Here is a 20,413-nt window from a genome sequence, read left to right as displayed (position 1 = left end):
ACAAGTAACTTTGAAAAATAATATCCATCGTGTTTCTGCATGTAACAAAATGTAGTTATTGAAGTGAAAAATAAAATTAGAAAATATCACTTGCTATAATTTGTAATTGTAAAAAAAAAACATCTCAATTTCCAAGCCGTCACCTTAACGACGGACGCACGTAACGTAGTCATCGGTTATTCTTTATCCATGTAATTTTCTTCCATTATGGTCATGACTGCAATACAACGTAATTGCAGTCATATGCGCGCACTTACGCCTTTTTATAGATTTTGCATTCCGTTTATGTTCATTTTCTATTTTTTTGTACTTTTTATTCACAATGTACTTGTGTGCAGTCAGTAGAGCGGACACATCTGCATCCTAAATGTAAATTATGTGCGTATGACAAAGGATCGGATGTATCGTATATGTATGCATACTATGCATACATACATTGCTTTTAACACAATTTTATCTTTTGTTAAAAACGCCTTTTCAAGTTCGAATAGGGAAGTATATTTGTTTGTTTACATTGTATTAAATTATTTAGATAACCTTTTCAAACCACTTAATTTAGTTAGTAGTTCGGCTAGGAGATACCTGTTCAGTTCTGCACATATGTCATAAATAGCGATAAAGTTCTACCAAGTAACATATTTTATACCTGCTGAATAGTGTTTGGTTTTCTGCTTACCCTGTGTACAAATTAAATTTCAAGCATGCTTGCTTATTGCTAAATAAATATAGGTACATAACATGTTTATTTTATTCCATGCTACTTATGTGATAGACACTTATAATTTGCCAAAATTAATCTGCGTATGCGATACGTTACGACAATTCCCGCAATTATCGATTTCCACATTCGAAATTTTAAAAAATTAAATATGTTTGTACTTACTGTCTTCGACGCACATCTGATTGTCGGGTAGCAGCCTGAGCCCATTGGGGCATGCGCAGGAGACGCGTGGGGAGTTGGGACCTATCCTTGGAGCTGGTAGACAGAGATGGGAACAGTGGCCGTTGACAGCTGCACAGTGGTTCACGCCATCTGGCTGCCGGTACGGGTGGTACACGTGGATCACCATCGGGTTTTGGAGCTGTTGGTGCAAAGTTTTAAATAAATGAAATAAATGGACAATACTCAACGCATTAAGCACTAAGCTCGAGTGTCCGATGGACACAATACACGCAGACAAATATCTGTAATCAAACCCAGGACCTCCATCCTACAAATCATTTTCCATTTTAACCCGACCGGAGATCGAACTCGAGCCTTCCAATGTAGCAGTCCAGCGGGATGACCATTAGGCTAGAGAGGTCGTCAAATCATTTAGCTGTGTGAAATCTAAAGCTGGATTATAATTGGTTTTTGTGGGACACACCGAAAGCGAAGCGAAGGCGGTTGGTGACCGTGCTTTAACTATGTATGTGTAGTATAGTATTATACAAACTCCCATGAAGTCGGAGACTTCAAGCCGAAAAAAGATGTTGGCTATCGAGAATTTTTCTAACATAAAATAATTACTCATTAATTTTCTTACATTTCCTTACATTCTGTACTCAATTATAATTAAATTGTACGCTGAAAAACAAAGATCAACGCGATTTACTTTAAGTTATATTGTTGTTATGTGCATTTTACACCATTTTTAATAAGTTTTTTCGCGTTTTTGCTATTTGTTTGACGTCTTTTCGTGACAATAAAACCCATAACGTCGTTGAAAACAATTTTTTGCATTTTTAAATGGCAAAAAATATGCTTAAAAAGTTGAGGTACTAATGTTTTATTACTATGTTAATTAGTTTTTATCATTAAGTAAATTGTGTAGAATATTCTATTATTCTATGTTATAACCTTCACATCGCTTATTATGAGATATTTTTTGCCCTGTCGTTACCGTAAGTATCCATGATAAGCATTGAACTGTGACTTACAGTAATTATTGCAGAGCAAAAATTATGCTATAATATGAAAATGAAAGATTATATAAAGTGTACGTTATGCAAGTGATATTTCTTAGCGTCAATCGTAAAATGTATGAACCTAATACGTTATTTATTAAAGACTATTTTGTGTCGATAAATCACCTAAATTATAATTATAAAAAATCATAAAAAAATTATAAGTACTTACGGTATGAGTAGAAGTGATAGCTTCGACATCCTTGCCATTAAACTTGTTCGCTCTGTAAACCGCAGTTTTATCCCAATCGGTCCAGTAGACAAAGTCTTCGAAGGTGGTGATGGAGAATGGGTGGCGCAATACATCAGTCGAGTACAAAATGACCCTGCGAGCTGAGCCGTCGTAGTTGCATGACGATATTGTGTTCATTTTGGCATCCACCTGAGGAATTATATTCACATGTATATGGAGTTTCGACGGATATTTACAAAATGACAAGGATACTCGATACGGCCACCAAAATTGGACCAATTTTCATATTAAGTGGGTCTCCTTCAAGAATTTTTGTGTCCTATCTATGGTTATAATAAAATAGTGTTTAGTACCTTGCAATTTGAGCTTAGGTATTATTGTTTGTCAGGTATTTCGTACTAATCTATCCTGTTGTACGAAGTACTTACTAAATCCATGGTTCATGGATTTAGTAAGTACCTAAATGGTGATTATAGGGAAATGGTACTAAACCTTAAGACTAGTGACCACATTTGTTTGATACTACTTGTACTATACCTAAATGAGATTCTGTACAAATTCTAAGTTTCTAAACACCCGTAAGACAAAAGTCATTGTCCTAATTATTACTATGTATGTGACGTAGGAGACAATTTGTCAGCTATAAGATAGAAAGTCTACATTTGCTCGACGATTCAATTTTTTTATCTAAGTATAATAGTGTTTTAAGTATATTATTTACTACGCAACTTAAAAATGATTTGATTGATGCCTGTCAGCGGATTTTTTTTGCTTGAAATAAATTTAGTATCATATAGGCCTACTATATAATGTACCTACCTAATGAGCGTACCTGCTCATAAGGTTGGTACATTATATACGAGTACCTACTAGGCATCTAATCATGTTTGAATTAAGGGACGATCGATTATCTGGCCTGTCTTTGTCCTTGTCTAATCTGATATCACTCATTATTATATTAAAAAAATATCTATATAATATACCTAGTTATTGCCCGCGGCTTCGCTCGCATATATTTGGTGCGTCTGCTCATAACATTATTGTCAATATCTAATTATATTATATGTATCTACTTCAAATATATTTAAATGCGCAGTGTATGTGTTAAGAAACATCAGGTAATGCACCGAATTCCAACTCCTGTTTGTTAGCTCTTCAGGCTCTTTCTACTGAACCAACTTCGTGAAATTTTACATAAATATAGTTTGAAGTATAGAGAAGGATATAGGGCACCTTTCATCCCGGAAAAGTAACTGTTCCCGTGGTAAATTTACGCGGGCCGAGCCGCGGTCAAAAGCTAGTATTATATATTCATTTCCACGGAGTACAATGGAAAAAAATATATTTCCAGAGATTTTAAGTTCCAAGCTATATAATAAACCAAGCCGTTTAATTTTCAAAATTCGATCTCTCCTAACAGTGAAGGCCTAATATATGATAAGAATATTTATCATTAAGTACACATCCTAGCTGTGCCTACGCATTACAGTTTCATTAATGTACTGGAATTTTTCCTTAGGCTTTTCCGACTAATCAAAGCTATTTCCTGATAAATGCATTTTCCCTCAGTTTCCATATTAAAACCTAGATCGATATGTTTACGTCGCCTATATTTATCAATTTATTATGATTTATATGGTATCAATGAATCATAGGTAGACGTGTTGTTAGTCACTTTAATCTAGCTCATTATGATTTCGTTTGTCAAAAACAATCGTGATTCATTTCATTTTTTTTAAACTGAAAACTTCTTTAGCGGCGTTGTGCACTTTTTGCGATGGGTGAAAAATGTTAAACTCGCATCAGGACACGTGACCCTGATCGGAAATTCGTAAGACGTCGAAAATGCACAACGTTAATATTCAATTTTTCACTTCTGCCGGCACTCCCGGAGTGCGTCCCGTCTTTTTTTTAATTCTGAGAATCTGAGATGCATTCGTAACTATGTTTTTATTCTGTAGATTCGAACTAGAATACACTACTGAAATACAAACTTTTATTTACTTATGTACTCCATCTATACGTTACAAATATTTTATATTTAATTTAACAAACGAACGACGAAGATTTTGAAATATAAAAAATATATTAATTGAAATATCAAAACCCAATAACTAGATAACAAAAACAAAACCTTTTAAACTGCCTAATATTTATGAGAAGTAATAATGAATTATGAGGTAATTAATGAGGTGATTATTCTTCGATAAGATATCTAAACTAAACTGACTAATAATAGGTAGTAAACAAAATCACGCCACATTCTTGATATACTCTTCAGGTGGATGAAAATAATTACAAGATAATAATCTAGTTAAAGTCTATGCAAGCTTGTTATGTCTTCTAATGTTAATCTTCACATTGGTCGCGTTCTACTCGCCTTAATACTTTGAAAATTGATGATTATCATAGTGACATTTGTAGGTACTAGACCGTTTTGTGCCCTTATGCTTGAACCTAAGTTTAATGTTCAGTTAAGCAATAAAGGTACGTTAAATGCACATTATGTACGTAATATTATGCAGTTTTCAAATCTAGTGGTAATTAAATATTGCGAGCTCTTAGTATCAGTTTTCAATATCTATATTGCCAGTTCTACTCGGTCGATGTGCACTTCTATAGTTCGCAGGTAATGTACGCCATGTTTGATATGCGATAGGGTAACCTAATTTATAGATTAAAACATTTTACTGATTTATTAGCACCTGTTCATGTGACGTCAGCATTTTAAGAACGTAATTTAAGATTAGGTATTTTTTTGTAGTCTACTTAGTAACGAAATATTTTTTTTCTTCCGGTGCTCCTTTTTTTCACTACTTACTTAAATAAAAAGCCATGAATAATGAATAATTCTAATTAATGTAAGTAAAACAAATTTTGAAATAATAGAGAATGAAAAAACAATCACATTTAAATAGCAGTCAATTAGTAAAATAGGAATTATGATATTATTATTATATATTACTGTATTAGGTATTATAAGCCTTTAAAAATAATTAATAATTAATGGGAATAAAACCTATTATCTAGTTGATGCTGACGGCGTAGGTACCTATACCAATTAGTATATAGTAATCATATTGTAGTATAATTACAGATGTAACATTCCACCATCTTAATAGAGTGGTTACAAATTTTGGAAATATAGGTACTAACTAATGCTAAACTAACGCTTATTTCTATATAATCGAAACAACGCCACCTTGTGGCAACCAGGCGAAATTGCTTAAAAATCCGCACATCTGAAAGTTATTAGATAGTTGGCCTAGTATATGTAGACTTGATTATGAGCATTTTGAATCGTATTATAATATCGTATATATTTTGAATGGTGAATCGAATTATAGCCTTATTTCCAGGCGTTTCTAATTTTAGTCTCGTCAACAGCGCACGGAATTGCTCGCAATTACTCGCTTGAGCCAAATGACGTTCCTTGCTTTGTGGTCGTCTTGTCCCAACGATATCTTACCCAATACACCCGTTTCCTGACAAGGTCCAGAGTCAGCCCGTTGGGCCACTTGACGTCGTACGCCACGATGGTCTGCCGGTGCGAGCCGTCCATGCCAGCTCGCTCGATCTTCGGCGTCTGGCCCCAGTCTGTCCAGTACATCCATCTGGGAACATAGATTATAATTATAAAAATGTAGGTTATGTCTAACATACTTTATCGTTCAGGATAATGGCATAATGGCGACGTGGATGGGAAGGAAAAATGAAATGCCATTGCATTAGGATAGGTATATCTGGCTAAATGTTTTCCCAAATTTCTACAGCTGCAGCAGCATTTCATAAAATTTAGATAAATTTTATGAAGAATTTTATAAATTCACAGTCACAAAAGTCATTTATCGATGTGTTCGATTGTACTTTTTCAGTCGACTGAAACTTGTTACCTTAAGTTTTTTTGGAGAATCGCTGATGCTATAATTTGATTGCTTGAGAATCGAGCCCCTGGGCGGAGGTCTCCCCTAGATTTTATCTTATCGCATGCCCGTTGTCAAACCGACCATATTTCATGAAAGCAATAATTTCAATTGCGTATTTACTAAATAATCTAAAGCATTTGCAATCTCGTCTATATACCTTACAAGGTAGATACAAGAGTTGTAAAACCCGAAGGTCACATGTAGGTGGATGGCTAATAGCGCATTTACCTTAATTTATTTGTTTACTAGTTGTTTACCCGCGACTTCGTCAGCGTAGAATTACTTCTGACAGCAAAATTATATATTTTTGAATATACTAGCGTGCCCTCGGGGCTTCGCTCCCGTGAGAATTCCGGGATAAAAAGTAGGTACCCTATGGGTTATATTCTACCCATGTACAAAATTTCATAACAATCGGTCCAATAGATTTTGCGTAAAGGAATCACAAACATATACACATATTATAAATGCGAAAGTTTGAGAGGCTATATCCTCACATACTTTCGCATTTGTAATATTAGTAGGATTAAGTATGGGTAAGTAATTAGGTGTGGTAAATGTACAATTTGCTTTGGAAATATTATGATTGTCATATTGTAAATCGAACGAAATTGCGCAGCAGACATCTAATCTGAGATAATTTTAGCAACGTAGTAGAATAAATGGAAATATTTTTTTTATCGACGATTAAAAAGTCACGTTCCGCTACTAGAACTTCCTAAAGCAAGTTTTTTTTCTATCAATAAGTATAAAAAAAACCTAGGACGTTTTTACCTAACAAGGCCTTTTCACTACTTCGTCTGGGGTGTATTTCGAACGCGAGTAAAGCTGCAGTTCAATGTCAGCATTAATTCAGAAATTAGCTTAAATCTAGCCATTCACAGACGCTTAAATTTAAAATTGTACAATAAGTAGGTACAAAAAAGGTCAAAAAGTATACCTACATATGCGTTCTTGGTACCTATATTGTGAATTTTATTTGAGATCCAAAAAGCTAAATAGGGCCAGTCTCATTACTGCATATTTCTTTTTTATTTATACAGAAGTCTAAAAACATCGAAATACTCAAATTTTCGCTGGTTGACTGTAAACGTCTTCATGTGCAATTTACTACTTTTAATGTGCAATTTGTACAATAAATATATTACAAACTTACCCGTCAAGAGGGTTCAGAGCAATCGCCCTGGGCTCTTCCAGCCGATCTCTGATGAGGATCTTCCTCATGTTGCCCTGAAGGTCTGACAGCTCAATATGGTTCTTTCCAGTGTCGGTCCAGTACAGGTGGTTGTAGATCCAGTCCACAGCCAAACCATCGGAGGTGATGAGCTGGTCGCCGATCACGACAGTGCGCTGGCTGCCTTCGTCTATCGGGGCTCTGGAATGTGGAAACATATCAAACCCATGAATTGACGCAAATCAAGGCTTGGAAGAATACTTTTATATTAGAAAGACTTTACCCCTTACGGAGACAGAACTAAGAGTCTTGAAGCTTGACTTGAATTCTTCTTCTTATTGATTTTACAAATTATTAAATTATTCTTCCCATTGATTTTACAAATATCATAACTACTTAATTGGTGGCGCGAAAATGAAGTCATTACAAAGACTTTAAGAAATCGAGGACAATACGCATAACAATAATTACCTATAGCAAATAAATTGATATAGGTACCTACGTTTTCATGCATCAATTAATTATAATAACATTTATGTGTAAACGTAAAATAGATGTAAACTTACTTATAAATCTTCTCATCAGTAACGTCGCTCCAGAATATCATGCCAGTCCTGAACACGTAGTCCAACGCCGTAGCAGATTTGGTGTCATTGACAATCGCAACCATCTCGTGATGATCCAAGCTGATCTTCCTGATGTCAAATCTCCTTGCGAAAAGTAGAGATGGGTGGCCCTCGGTCGCTTTGCACCGGGTCCTGTCGCGAGGGTCTCGAGCGTAGCCGGCGTGGCACTCACATTTGAAGGTTCCCTTCTCGTTGATGCACATTTGGGAACATGCTCCGGGGTCCGAACACTCGTCTACATCTGTAATTTTGAAATGCTCGTGTTATTACTTGGTCCGAAGGTAATTAACGGTCGGGTCAGTATTTATCTTTAAGAAATGATCCATTATGAAAAATAGAAAGCGTCAAAGTCGGTTAGATAAATATTACATTGCAGGAAGATGCTAGAAATTACTTTTAACCGGTCTATGTTTTTGGGAGGGGCATAAGTCAATCAATCAATAAAATATATTCACGAAAAATATATCTCAAAATGCGCGTGGCACATTATTATCTCAACATTTTTACGAAATAAGGATGACCCGCAGCTCAGAGCAAAGATACTCAAGATATGTTATTGCCATAAAGGGTATATTTTTATCTCGAAAATATCCTGGACACAAGGCGCAATCAGTACAGTGCTTTATTGCCATAAAGGGTATATTTTTATCTCGAAAATATCCTGGACACAAGGCGCAATCAGTAATAATATATGAACAAGGAAATAATCAAGGTATATTACCGTCACAAGTCCTGTTATCGACCAGCTTGTATCCTGTCTCGCAGTCACAATAATATCCAACAGGGGTATCAACGCAGAGCTGTGTGCAGCCGCCGTTATTTTTGGCGCATTCATTCTCCCCGCACTTGTCTTTGGGCTCGTCTTCGAAGTTGGGGCAGTCAGGTTTCTTGTCGCACAGCTTCGATAGAGGAATGCACATGCCGCCGCCACAGTCGAACTCAGTCTTCTTGTCGCATACAGGTTTTGGCCGAGCTGTGAAGTAAAAAGATTGCTCCAATAATATTGATTTGAGTTTGTGACCATTACAAAAACACAAGATTTAATTGTGGTTTACTGTGCCTTTAAATTTTGTACTCAATCCTGAATATATAATTACTCTGAAACATAATGAATTGATTCCACTTCTGTTACAATCTTTGTCTCCATTACAATATTTCTGGAAGATGGAACACTGTGCTGATCAAGTTTGCAGATTTTGATGCTATATTGCATAACTACCATTCAACAGAACAGTCCAAGGTTTCACGTGACATTGCCCCTGCAGATCCGTGGAGCGATTGTTGCCTCTAGTACAATTAATTAATTAAAAATTAATGCTTACTGCAATTGACTTCATCGCTGCCATCTGGGCAATCCTTGTCTCCATTGCAGTACAAAGCTCCTGGGATGCAGCTATGGTCTTTACACTGGAACTGGTCAAGTCTGCACGTCACATTGCCCCTGCAGATCTCAGGTGCTTCATCCCCACCATCGGGACAGTCGCGGTCGCCGTCGCACACCCACGCCTTGTGGACGCAAGTCATTCTGTCCTTGCACTCGAACTCAGTTGATATGCATGGAGATGTCGTCTTCGGCGTTGTTGCGCAACCCTGGAATGAGTAAAAGTCAGGATATTTATGAGCATTATCTGATACTTAGAAGTAAAAAAATCATGAATACCCCACGAGAAAATGTGATGTGAATTATGAGTAAATATACCTATCGGCCACGGTGTTGTTATCTGCGACTTAAGCGCCGCGTCCCATGGGCTTCTAGCTTGGCGAAATATAGAGACCATTCTATATAGTCATAAATTTATTACCATGCTGATCTTGGAACCATAACATAGAAACATGTCTCAATTTCCAAAATTTTGATCAAGACAAAAGAAGTACACAGACATGGATACCGAGACGGTAATGTTTCAGGAAACAATTGGGTTACTTTGGTAAACATAGACGGGGTCGAGGTTTCTGGGTTATCGCAAATGAATTAACTCAAGGTTATTTTTTAAAATTAGTGACCGAAGATATCACGGCGGTGGCCGGCTTTTGATGATAGTAAATTAGCTACTGCATTACGTTCACGACGTCTCATTCGACACTAAAGACATTTTGATTGCTTGTATCTATGCAATAATTCATTCAATATGGTATGTCATTTTTAACCTGTTGTACCGTACCTGCACCAGCTAACAAAAGCCTATCTTTTGTGTTATTTATATAATATATATTTCGAACTCTTGCTAATGATGCTAAAATTCTGACTACACATGAATTTATTCTTTTACAAGATTTTCATAGAAATATTGTGTCGATCGCGCATTTCCCAAAAAGTAATGCTACATTTCCCAATAACTACTACACTCGTTGTAAATATAATATATCTAGTAAATCTACATCTCTAGTGTGTCAGTAATAAAAACATGTTTACTCTACTCTAAACATGATTTACTAGATACCATACTTCTTACTATTTATGATAAAATATTTTCCAATGAACACACCAAACAGAGTTATTTACCTGTGTTTGTTGTGTATATTTATACCTCGCAAAGTTCAATGTAATAAACAAACGAATTAACTTTTTCGACCGTAATGTTTCCTGTATTAATGGAACACGATCTCGATATGCCTCCGGGACCCGTCCAAATGGATGAGTACACGTAACACAAATATTAGATAGGTATACATTATATACCGCTAACATACTAAGAAGTATATAGATCTGAATATTTTTTTATAATCTCATCTTCGCATGTACTTGATTGCGTTCGGGGCTGTGACGAAGTGAACCTCGGAGTCGGCATATAAGAATAACCTTAAAATTTTGAAGATTCAGCTGTGATTTTACAACCGGCCGCCTGCCTGATTTCATACCGCTTTGGGAATGCCTTGTCAATCTGTTGTCTAGCCTGTGTCCATTTGTCGCTTCGTCGAAGGAAGTGCAGCGGTCCTATTCTAGGTTGGAACCACACGCCAATATTTTTTTACAATAATCCCCATCAATGAGAACTCTCTCATTATCATAAGAAAAAATCATTAAACAATAGATATAAAAAATTCTTTATTAATATAATACGTATTCTCAATATTGCGTGGCACATAGGTTGAATCGGAAGTGTCAGTAATAAAATTAATGTCGTGCAAAACGAGGGGTTCAAATGTTAATCTATGAACAAAAAGTAATTTTCGCAACGTTCGCTGCTGTTGGTTGATCAATGTGTAAATTCGGCGATGCTGATCGCATTTCGGTTCTAATTAATCTTTGGACACTTCAAAAGAAAAGTTGAGTTTAGCGGATAGGTACATCATCGGAAAATTTGTAACATAAATAACCCGATTTAATGAGTCTTCATTTTCAAGCAACTTTAATGAAACTTCAACTTTGTAATGAAATTCGATGTAAGTAGAAAATATTTCCTGTTATATTCTCTGCTCCGTCAAATATCATGCTTCAGCTTCTATCTCTACCAAAATAAAAGCTTTAATGACGATAACTAAAACTCACATTTCAAAAATTAAATAATAATAATATTATTCACAGTTTCATAAATAATTCTACCAGTTATTTTGCTACCTATATAAGTTTAGCTAATTTGATCAATAAATTGAAAGGGATTTACTTTTTCTTAAAGTTTATCAAAATTACTCACCAGTTCATCGCTACTATCAGGGCAATCGATGTCCCCATCGCACCGCCATCTAGCGGAGATGCAATGGCCGTCAGTGCAGGAGAAGTGCGTGTGAGGCTGGCAGGTCTTTGCTGGACACTTGGCCTCATCGCTGTCGTCACCGCAATCATCATCGCCATCGCACACCCATCTCTGCTGTATACACTTCCCGTTGCCGCATGTGAACTCGTCAGAACGACATGTCTCATCTATCCATCAAAATCAATATATTAGAAACTGTTATTATAATTTTTAAGGCCGAATATGTTACAGCAAAGAGAAAATTCCTGAAGCGAGTGTATTTTCAACATCAAAATAAAATTAAAAGTCTCAATTAATTGGAGAGAGTTCTCAGAAAAAATGTATTTTCAGCTAACAATATTTGCAAACGGAATATCCAGCACAAAGAGCAGAATACCTATAACAACAAAGAACCTCATCTAGTACGTATATTTATAAATAAAATAGTATTAAATTCTCCCGTTCAATGTTTTGCATGAACAATGAAAGAGGAGAAATTAAAATAACGCAACACAAAAGAATTCTACCTGTTTTACGCAGAATAAGCACTATTAGAATGATATTTAATAAATTAATTGCTAGTTGTAGTTATACTACACACACAAAACATAATTTAATGTATAAAATCTGCAAGAATACACTGTCATAATTATAATGTTTACTAATGATAAAACCAATGATTCTTAATATTGTGTTTTCATATGGTGTTTGATACCAACTATTTTAATAGTTTACTAATCTGTTCATAAGAAAATGAATGTGCGAATACATTTTAAACCTATTTACCGAAAAATCACAGCAGCAAAGTGCCATTTACTTTGTCAGTTTTCTGAGAGCGTGATCCTTAACCGGCCAACCTGCTCCACTTACGAGATGCCATCAAACTTTAATAGCAGCTAGCTTCTACCACGTGCAAGCATATATTTTGGGCCTTTATTGTTCTAGTTTTAGTATTACTTCGTAAAGTAGGTACCTGACCCGTACGACGTAACGACGCTCTTGCGAATGGAGTGTGCTGCGCGGTTCCCACAATGAATCACGCGTAGTGATTCGATTAGAAATTGCATCTTTTGTCTAAATGTTAATGATTTAATTTCTCACTACCATTAAACTGTAATTTAAATAATATGTATTTAACATAATGTACAAAAGCCTACTATAACAAAACACAATCACATTCTGAGATAAATAAGTCTTGTAGAAATCAGTTTCTTCGTATAATTACACGCACTTACCAGTAACATAAATGTCTGCCTTTGAGTAATATGATTATGACGTAAATCATGATGAAGGTTGTATTAAGAAAATCCAAAAGCGTCTGAAGTATACACGCAACGTCATCGCTCACGCTTCGGGCGGGTCGACCGGTGTGCGGGTAGATAAGAATTTAGGAGTATAGACGGATGAGCCCAGCGTTGATAGAATACAGAGTGTTTGCTCGGGGGTGGAATGATTGATTGATACCCCGACGTCGAAGAGGAATAGTTAAACGTCGTCTCCATCAAAAGATCTAGTGCAAAATACGTAAACATTGTTTTCTTTTTTATCCCGACATTATGATTGAAAAGGGTGTAGAGTTGTAGATCAAACTGCGCGTAAATTTATTAGATACGCGCAATAAATTACTAGGTTTGTGCTCTTTGTGCTAAATAAACGGACCGGATAGATAAAGATGTAGGTCGGCATCATGCAATTTTCATATTTAGATTACAAGTTCAAGTAGCCAATTGCGCAATTAGATAAATGTGTATGACAGTTCATCCCAATAGCATAATTCAAGTGAATAAAATTGACGTGATGATGCAAGAGCATGATTGCTGACCGTTGTTGCAGTGAAAATGAATTGAACTAAATGATTACAAACACGATACTTATCTAAAATAATTAGACACACTAATAGTTTAATTAATCCATACTATCTATTAGCTTTATTTAGCAAGCGGACAAGAAGCAAAATAGTCTGCTATGTCGGAAATATCCACGCCAGTTCTTAGATTGATATCTGGCTTTTCGTCTGCTTGCCACATAAAGTTCCTAGATGCGAAAAGAATAGAAACCCTTACTGCATGCTTTCTCATCAGATCCGTCGGAACAGTCAGGGTTGTCATCACACATCCAGGTGAGGGGCACGCATTCTCCATGTTTCCCAAGCGAGCTGCGACATGTGAACTCTTCAGGTCCGCAAGGCTCCACTTCTGCCAACCCAATTCATGCTCATGCTAACTGATAGTTATGCAAGTTGTATCTTAAAACTATATTTCCTTACAAAAGTTTTTCAAGGTATACATAAAAAAATAGTGTACCTCAACTGACAAAAAATAATCTTCAATATCTCCTACTTATAATAAACGAGTCATCAATAAAAACAATGTCAAAGTATTTTTGATCATAGCCCGTTTTATAAACTTTATATTTTATTTTATTTTTTACTATTTAAACTTTATTTTCAACTTAACTATTTAAAAAATTAATTGTTATTTAATTTATAAGCTCGTCCCCGAAGTTGATTGTTGGAACAGTGGCGCAGTGATCCATCCATCTTGGCCAACTCTGACCATTTGACCGCATGCTAAATTTTGATGCCTTAAAATAATTTTGATTTCGTATCATGCCAATTGGTTTACATGCTGCGTTCGACGTCCATGCTCTTACCACACTGGTGTTCGTCAGAGCCATCGGGGCAGTCGGCCTCATAGTCGCAATGCCAAGCGGCCGGTATGCAGTGCCCGCTTGTGCACACAAATTTGTGTTCTGGACAACTTCGCTGTGACGCTGCATACGAAAGTTATGTTATCGCAAATATTTGGAAGTTTGGCTTGTTCCGTGATTTGGAGTTTGCTTTTAGATTTTCAAAGACATTTGTTATGGAATAAGGCAACAGAGTTATTTTTAAACTTGACTTACTCTTTGACACAACTAAAGTTTTAGACGACCATGTGAAGAATTCATATTAACAATTAGTGATATAATTAACAAAATTTCGCAAAGGCATCTTCCACTGATCTGAATCTTGATTTAAATTGGACGTAAGCCGTGTTTGAATGATAACTTAATAGTTAATATTATAAAAGTTCAAATAAAATGTCTATAAATAATGCGTCAATAATGTTCGAGGTTCAAACAACTCCGCTATGCAAATGTTGGATTAAGATGAAAAAATACAGGGCTTATAGGCCTACAAATCGAAGAGATTAAAAAGGTAACCGTTCTTAGCAGCTCAAGTCGGCTCTAGCTACCGAGCAAATTCGTTTAAAATGTTAGCCGGGACGTCTGCGAAATAATAAATGGTAAACGTAAACTCCTTCTGACTAAAACTTAATTATTGATACTAAATAGACCTTGTTACAGTCTAATGTCGCTTTACGTTGTTGCTAATAAATTAAATAAAGTCGTCTTATTAACGGCTTCGTAGCACATGAATTCCAACGGAGATGTAAGTCGAGCATTTTAGTATAGTATAGGTATATATCGAGACAAATTGTTTTGCCTTTAGCTTTGTTTGCTTCGATGGTTGAACGTAAGCTTGCGTGCTTGTAACTATGCGTAGTACTAGTTTTGTTAAAGTTAAGTGAGTAAGACGATTAGATAGGTTTGCTAACTGTTATTATTAGTCAGTAGTAAGGTTTTAATATTTATTTAGATCCTTATTCAACCTATGATATGTGACTAAGACAAGTGAAAATTAAAAATCTGCGTCGGTATAAATCAGGCGTTTAAAATTTGACATTATCTGGCAAAAAGACGAAGTGGTCTAAGAATTGGAAAGTTTTTATACACATTATTACAGTTGGTGGAAAACAAGGAATTAAAAGTCGGTCGTGGAAGCCGGCAAACTTCTTGCGGAGTTTTTTGGCTTTAGATTCGGCAACTTCGAACGATTTTAAATCGCTATAAATACGTCAATGTTGCTAAAAGTTGCTGCCCAAGGGACGTGGCCGTGATATTTTTAGTATTTTTAATTCTATATTGTTGAGAAATACGCTAAATCGTCTTTTAGTACGAGAATTTTGTAGGCACCTACTTATTTGTATTTCTAGAAAAAATATAGATGAAAACACTCAGGGTTTTTCATATGTAGTTATTATTATATTATGTTTGCGTTGATTATCCCTTTGTTGAAGAGTGTGTGTTACTCTCTGTCGCGTCTGAGGGACAGTTGAATTATCTATTACCTATTTAGGTACTTAATACAATTAACTTTTATTATCTATTCGATTTGTTTGTTTAAGTACTTACATATGAACGTATTTCAAAAGAACTTGTTTTCAATGTACTTAAATCATCACTTTCCTCTAGTAATACATACCTAACAAAAGCATTAAGAAAATTGCATGTCTGTTTATGGCTCGAAAGTTACGAACGCCATAATTTTACCGATAACTCTTTGATGTTCCAACTTTGGTAGGTACCGTAAAACCTATGTGAAAAATGTCTATACTTTTAATACTAACAATTCGTCTATAAAAAAGTACCTCTAATTGATTGCCTTTACAAATGGACTTTTCTATAGATAAGTAAAGTACGGCCGATGAGGAAATTTGACTTGACCCTGTTTGGTAGGAAAACCAACCTGTCCAACCAAATAATATGTGTTTTATTTTATTAAACTAATTTCATGTATTCTATTTAATTCAAAATAGTGCCCATCGATAAACATTTATCGATGAATCGAATTCAGAGCGATCTCATAGTTTTCTATCCATTCTGCCAAAAGGATCGCAGCATAGCAGTTTCTTCATAAAATATTGTGCGCACTATAAATAAAAATATTTTATTCAAACATTTTATTGCTTATTCGTTCTCCCGGGCATCACAGCGTTCGGAATCAAGGTAGCATCTTCCCCCAGCGAGCATAATTTACTGGTTCAATTGGTCACGTCTACAAACTCTTTGATACTGGCAGTTATTGAACCGTATTGCTTTCGAAATAAGGGCAAATGTACATTTTTCGCCGCATCAATTTCTGCGTATCTTTACATTGTACCTTGTAATTTTGAACGTGTTTGGTATACATTCCCCTAATGCGTGACCTTTTGTGAAACTCGCACCTATCACCGCGTTTTAAATACCATTCTGAATATATTTTAGGGATGTGTCAACTCGGAAAGCTGTAGGGATGTCCCGTATTTACGCTTGTGACATTTAGGTCAGCTCTTCGCATTTTACATGTACATTTCGTGAGTTATTTTGCATGTAAATACTAGTTTGTGCTCGAAGCCATACTCACCTACCCGCTTGTTTAACACAGACAAAAACAAAATGTGTACCAAATTCTGTACCTACTTAATTAGGTATAACGTAACAATGGTTTGTTTTGCAATTATAATTAAGAAAATTTTCCAGAATTCTCTTAATCGGTTTAAACTGCGTAGTGGGCGGATATTAAGCATTTCAGATTGATCTAAATTAAAAAAGTTTTGAGTATACGACATAAACAGAATGGGAACTTATTTAATCCAGATAATTAAGTATGTCTGATTACAGTACATCTTATTTCTTTACAACTCGAACCCATGACCAACTAAACCCTTAATACTTGTTTGCCATTATTTACAAGTTCCGATCTCAATCGATGAACTTAAATGATATGTTGGCTTTAATGGTATTCACGATTCACACCGAAAACAGGTAAAAGTGCGCAGAGATTATAAAATAATCCTGAAACTTTGGTCCATAATTAAGATTTTAATCTTCTAGGGGTGTCTTGCTAGAACGAAATACGCGAGCCTTGCTTAAAAGTTTCCTCATAAATTGTGAGATAATTATTTTTTAGGGTTTCTGCCCTTAGTTATTTTACTCGCCCTCCTGTCAGCAAGTATTAGAATGATGGCTGATAAAATATATCTAAATATAAAATCTTTAGGTATTATTTTAAAATGCTTTTTAATCCTCTTTACAAATAGATTTATAACAAGTGTATATTCGTAAGAGTATTTTTAAAATTCTTATAAAACTAAAAAATGTGTGTATAAAGACAAATGTATATTTTAAGTAAATTCTATTTTTGAAGTTATACCTAGTATAATTCAAAAGTAAGTAAGTATACCTACTCACTTAAGCCATGACAATAGTCTATCAGTGACGTGATAATATAGTCTGTCACGGTTTTATGTCGATATTTTTAGAAGTTACAAATTTTTGAACTCCTATAAAAACGCGATTTATCAACTCTACGAAACAACACTCAATCCTTTATAAATGTTGAGAATAGCCCTTGGTGAAGTGGTGAAAATGTACTTTCCCTGAACGTGTTTTTCGGGAACAATAAGGGATAACCCGGGACCGGATTAAAGGATCCATAGTCTCAAATCTGGCTTTGTCACTTCCCACCCTTGTTTTTTCATTGTTTTGATGTAACGTTGACAATAGACAAAAAAGTAAGTAGATGTTTTACATTCAGCTTATTTTTATTTAGACGTATTTTGGTAAAGTAAAAACTTTTATCTTTTAATACGTTTTTAAGTGTGATCCGCAATTTTCAGTCAAAGCATGTCTTAATACCTACTTCACTACTTTTTTATTTTTCAAGTAACGCGTTTTCACGTATTATTTGTGTATTACACTGTCGAATAACAATTTTCAGCCTTGTCATAATATTTTACAACCGTTATAAGTAGGTATGTGATGTCAGGGTTACGAGAAAGAATAGGTGCTCTGTTTATAATAATATACGAAATTCCCAGTTCCCCTTTGCTCTCCCCCTATTCTAGGTAAGTATTACCTATACCTATCTAAAATGAAACAACAGTTACGTAGCTCGAAATGGTTATTGCGCAAAATATACCCTGTTTACTCGTAATAAACTACCTAACGATATACATAATGGCAATTCTCTGGATATGGAATAGTTATTATTTTGTGAGTGAACGCAACAAATGTGTTGTTCATTTTAATGCACACAATGTTTGTTTCCTATTCGAAACATAATGAAACAAAATACTAATCAATCATAGTTCGTCGAAACCGAAATTTTCCATTTACATTTTTTCCATTTATCAAATATGTACACGAAACGAATACCACAGATTTTTTTTTATTTTTACCGAAATTAATTGCTATTCTTTACCTAAAATAATATTTATTCAGAATATTGAATAGATTTTAATAAAAACAAATACCATTGGTAATAAGTATCCGATTGGAGTAATACAGATTTTATTAGAGAACTAAAACAATTATTATTTCTTAAATATAATAAGTACCTAAATATTATTTGTAAGCTTTATAGAAAGGTGAACAAAAAAGCCAAGATCACTAGACAATTTTTTTCTAAACCCTCTTATGATAGATTGCAAGCATGTACTTACTGCAAGTCAGAGGGTCTTCATCGGAGCCATCCGAGCAGTCTTTCTCGTTGTCACAACGCCAGGACATCGGCACGCAGCGGCCGGTCTTGCATCTGAACTCTGATGATGTACAGGTTCGGCTTTCTGGAAACGAGAGGAATTTGTTATTTTACTTGGTAATATAATTTTATATAATTTATAGCAATTACATTTCTTTAGTGTCTTGTATGTTTTTTTCATTTAAGGATAAGTTTAAACCCCCTGAAAATTGTTTAAAACAGAAAAAAATATTTTTAGCGGTAGTACGAGTTTCCAAAGCAACCAAAAGTTACACCAACTTTACGTTACAGATTATCCAACTTCTTGAAGATATCAAGCATCATACTTCAAAATTTATAAGGTCAGTCATGTCACGAAAGTGTCGAAGTTAAATCCAAACTAAGCTTACGTTGCTTATCTCTAGAAGCAGGTGTAAATTTACTTAGGAATTTGTACAGTATGCAGGACATCAACGTAGTCGAAATGATTCCAAATGTGCCTAATAATACCTATTGCCCGTATTAAGGATATCCACAATGAGACCACAGAGCAAACCACAGTGTGGTTCCTGAGGAGGGTTTAGATGTATAATTTCTGACGGGACGAGCCACAGTTTTATTTTTTTTTAATATCGGCGACCAGTCCTGGGCGCTTTTTAGAGGTTTAGATGAGTGCTATGTCTGGTCGAAGCCGCTCCCCAAGGGGTTGCAGCCCTTTTCAATATCTTTGGAATCTATATCCTGAATGTCGTGTCGCTTTAACCGTTTATTGTAGCATTTATTTGGCTAATAAATGGCTAGAACGACTACTAGCGAGCCGCCCCAGCTTTGCACGGGTGAAATTTTATGCATGTTATAAACGCGCAAATGAACCAGAATCGTTCGTGGTTTTTAAGATTTAAGCATAGATAAGGACAAACAGCGAGAAACAACTTTATCTTATACTATGTAAGTACTATATCTGATAATAATGATTGTAGGTACATTTTTGAGTTTCACCATATATAAGCTCCGTGAGCGCCCATAGAAAATAACGCAACTTGACTTGCAGTTTACTGTACGGCCACGAAGGAGCAAGTCTAATATTTAAATCATTCCTAATATGTTTGCAAGCTTCATAATATCGAACATTAATTATATTCGCGAAAAATCTAGATAAACAAATATACCCATGTTAATTTGGTAACATCCTGGTAATCTTGTCTTCAAACAAGCAAAGAATATCTTTTTAAACACGATCTCATTAACTCCCAGTTCACCGTGGCTTTAACACGAAACACACATAATTTATAACTTGTCTTAACAATGTCACAGATATACTCGTAAATCGGATTTTCATCCGACTATTCATTGTGATTGACATATAAAAAAGCGTGAATCACTTTAACGAATTAACCACAAAAATAATTAGGTAGGTTTTTACTAACAATACAATAGGTACTATATATTTTTTAATATTTTTATAATAATGTCGTATCAAAATACTTAATAAATTATAACCTTTATTCAAAATTAAAATTATACAAAGACTGTTAGGAAAGAAAAATTC

General features: G+C 35.1%; 1 protein-coding gene across 13 annotated transcripts in view; it reads right to left on the bottom strand.

Moving 5' to 3' along the window:
• The window catches only part of LOC128678501 (very low-density lipoprotein receptor), a 174,430-nt gene that overhangs the window by 12,394 nt on the left and 141,623 nt on the right, over positions 1-20,413 (bottom strand). For 5 of the 13 annotated variants that reach the window (XR_010370253.1, XR_010370250.1, XM_053760091.1 and 2 more), the window contains exons 3-13: positions 18,848-18,970; positions 14,193-14,312; positions 13,604-13,735; positions 11,502-11,728; positions 9,189-9,456; positions 8,588-8,839; positions 7,807-8,107; positions 7,223-7,441; positions 5,610-5,754; positions 2,120-2,329; positions 884-1,082 (exon numbers count right to left, since the gene is read on the bottom strand). Coding sequence is in view for 10 of the 13 variants with exons in the window: in XM_053760091.1 (XP_053616066.1) it covers positions 884-1,082; positions 2,120-2,329; positions 5,610-5,754; positions 7,223-7,441; positions 7,807-8,107; positions 8,588-8,839; positions 9,189-9,456; positions 11,502-11,728; positions 13,604-13,735; positions 14,193-14,312; positions 18,848-18,970 (2,196 nt within the window). In the remaining 3 variants the exon portion in view is untranslated. The remainder of the gene's footprint in view (positions 1-883; positions 1,083-2,119; positions 2,330-5,609; positions 5,755-7,222; positions 7,442-7,806; positions 8,108-8,587; positions 8,840-9,188; positions 9,457-11,501; positions 11,729-13,603; positions 13,736-14,192; positions 14,313-18,847; positions 18,971-20,413) is intronic. The other 8 variants (XR_008405652.2, XM_053760094.1, XM_053760129.1 and 5 more) reach the window with 2 other exon arrangements.

The sequence above is a fragment of the Plodia interpunctella genome, chromosome 2 (genome assembly GCF_027563975.2).
Source record: "Plodia interpunctella isolate USDA-ARS_2022_Savannah chromosome 2, ilPloInte3.2, whole genome shotgun sequence".
In the NCBI taxonomy this organism is placed as follows: Eukaryota; Metazoa; Arthropoda; class Insecta; order Lepidoptera; family Pyralidae; genus Plodia; species Plodia interpunctella.
This window is presented reverse-complemented; position numbering and strand designations above follow the sequence as displayed.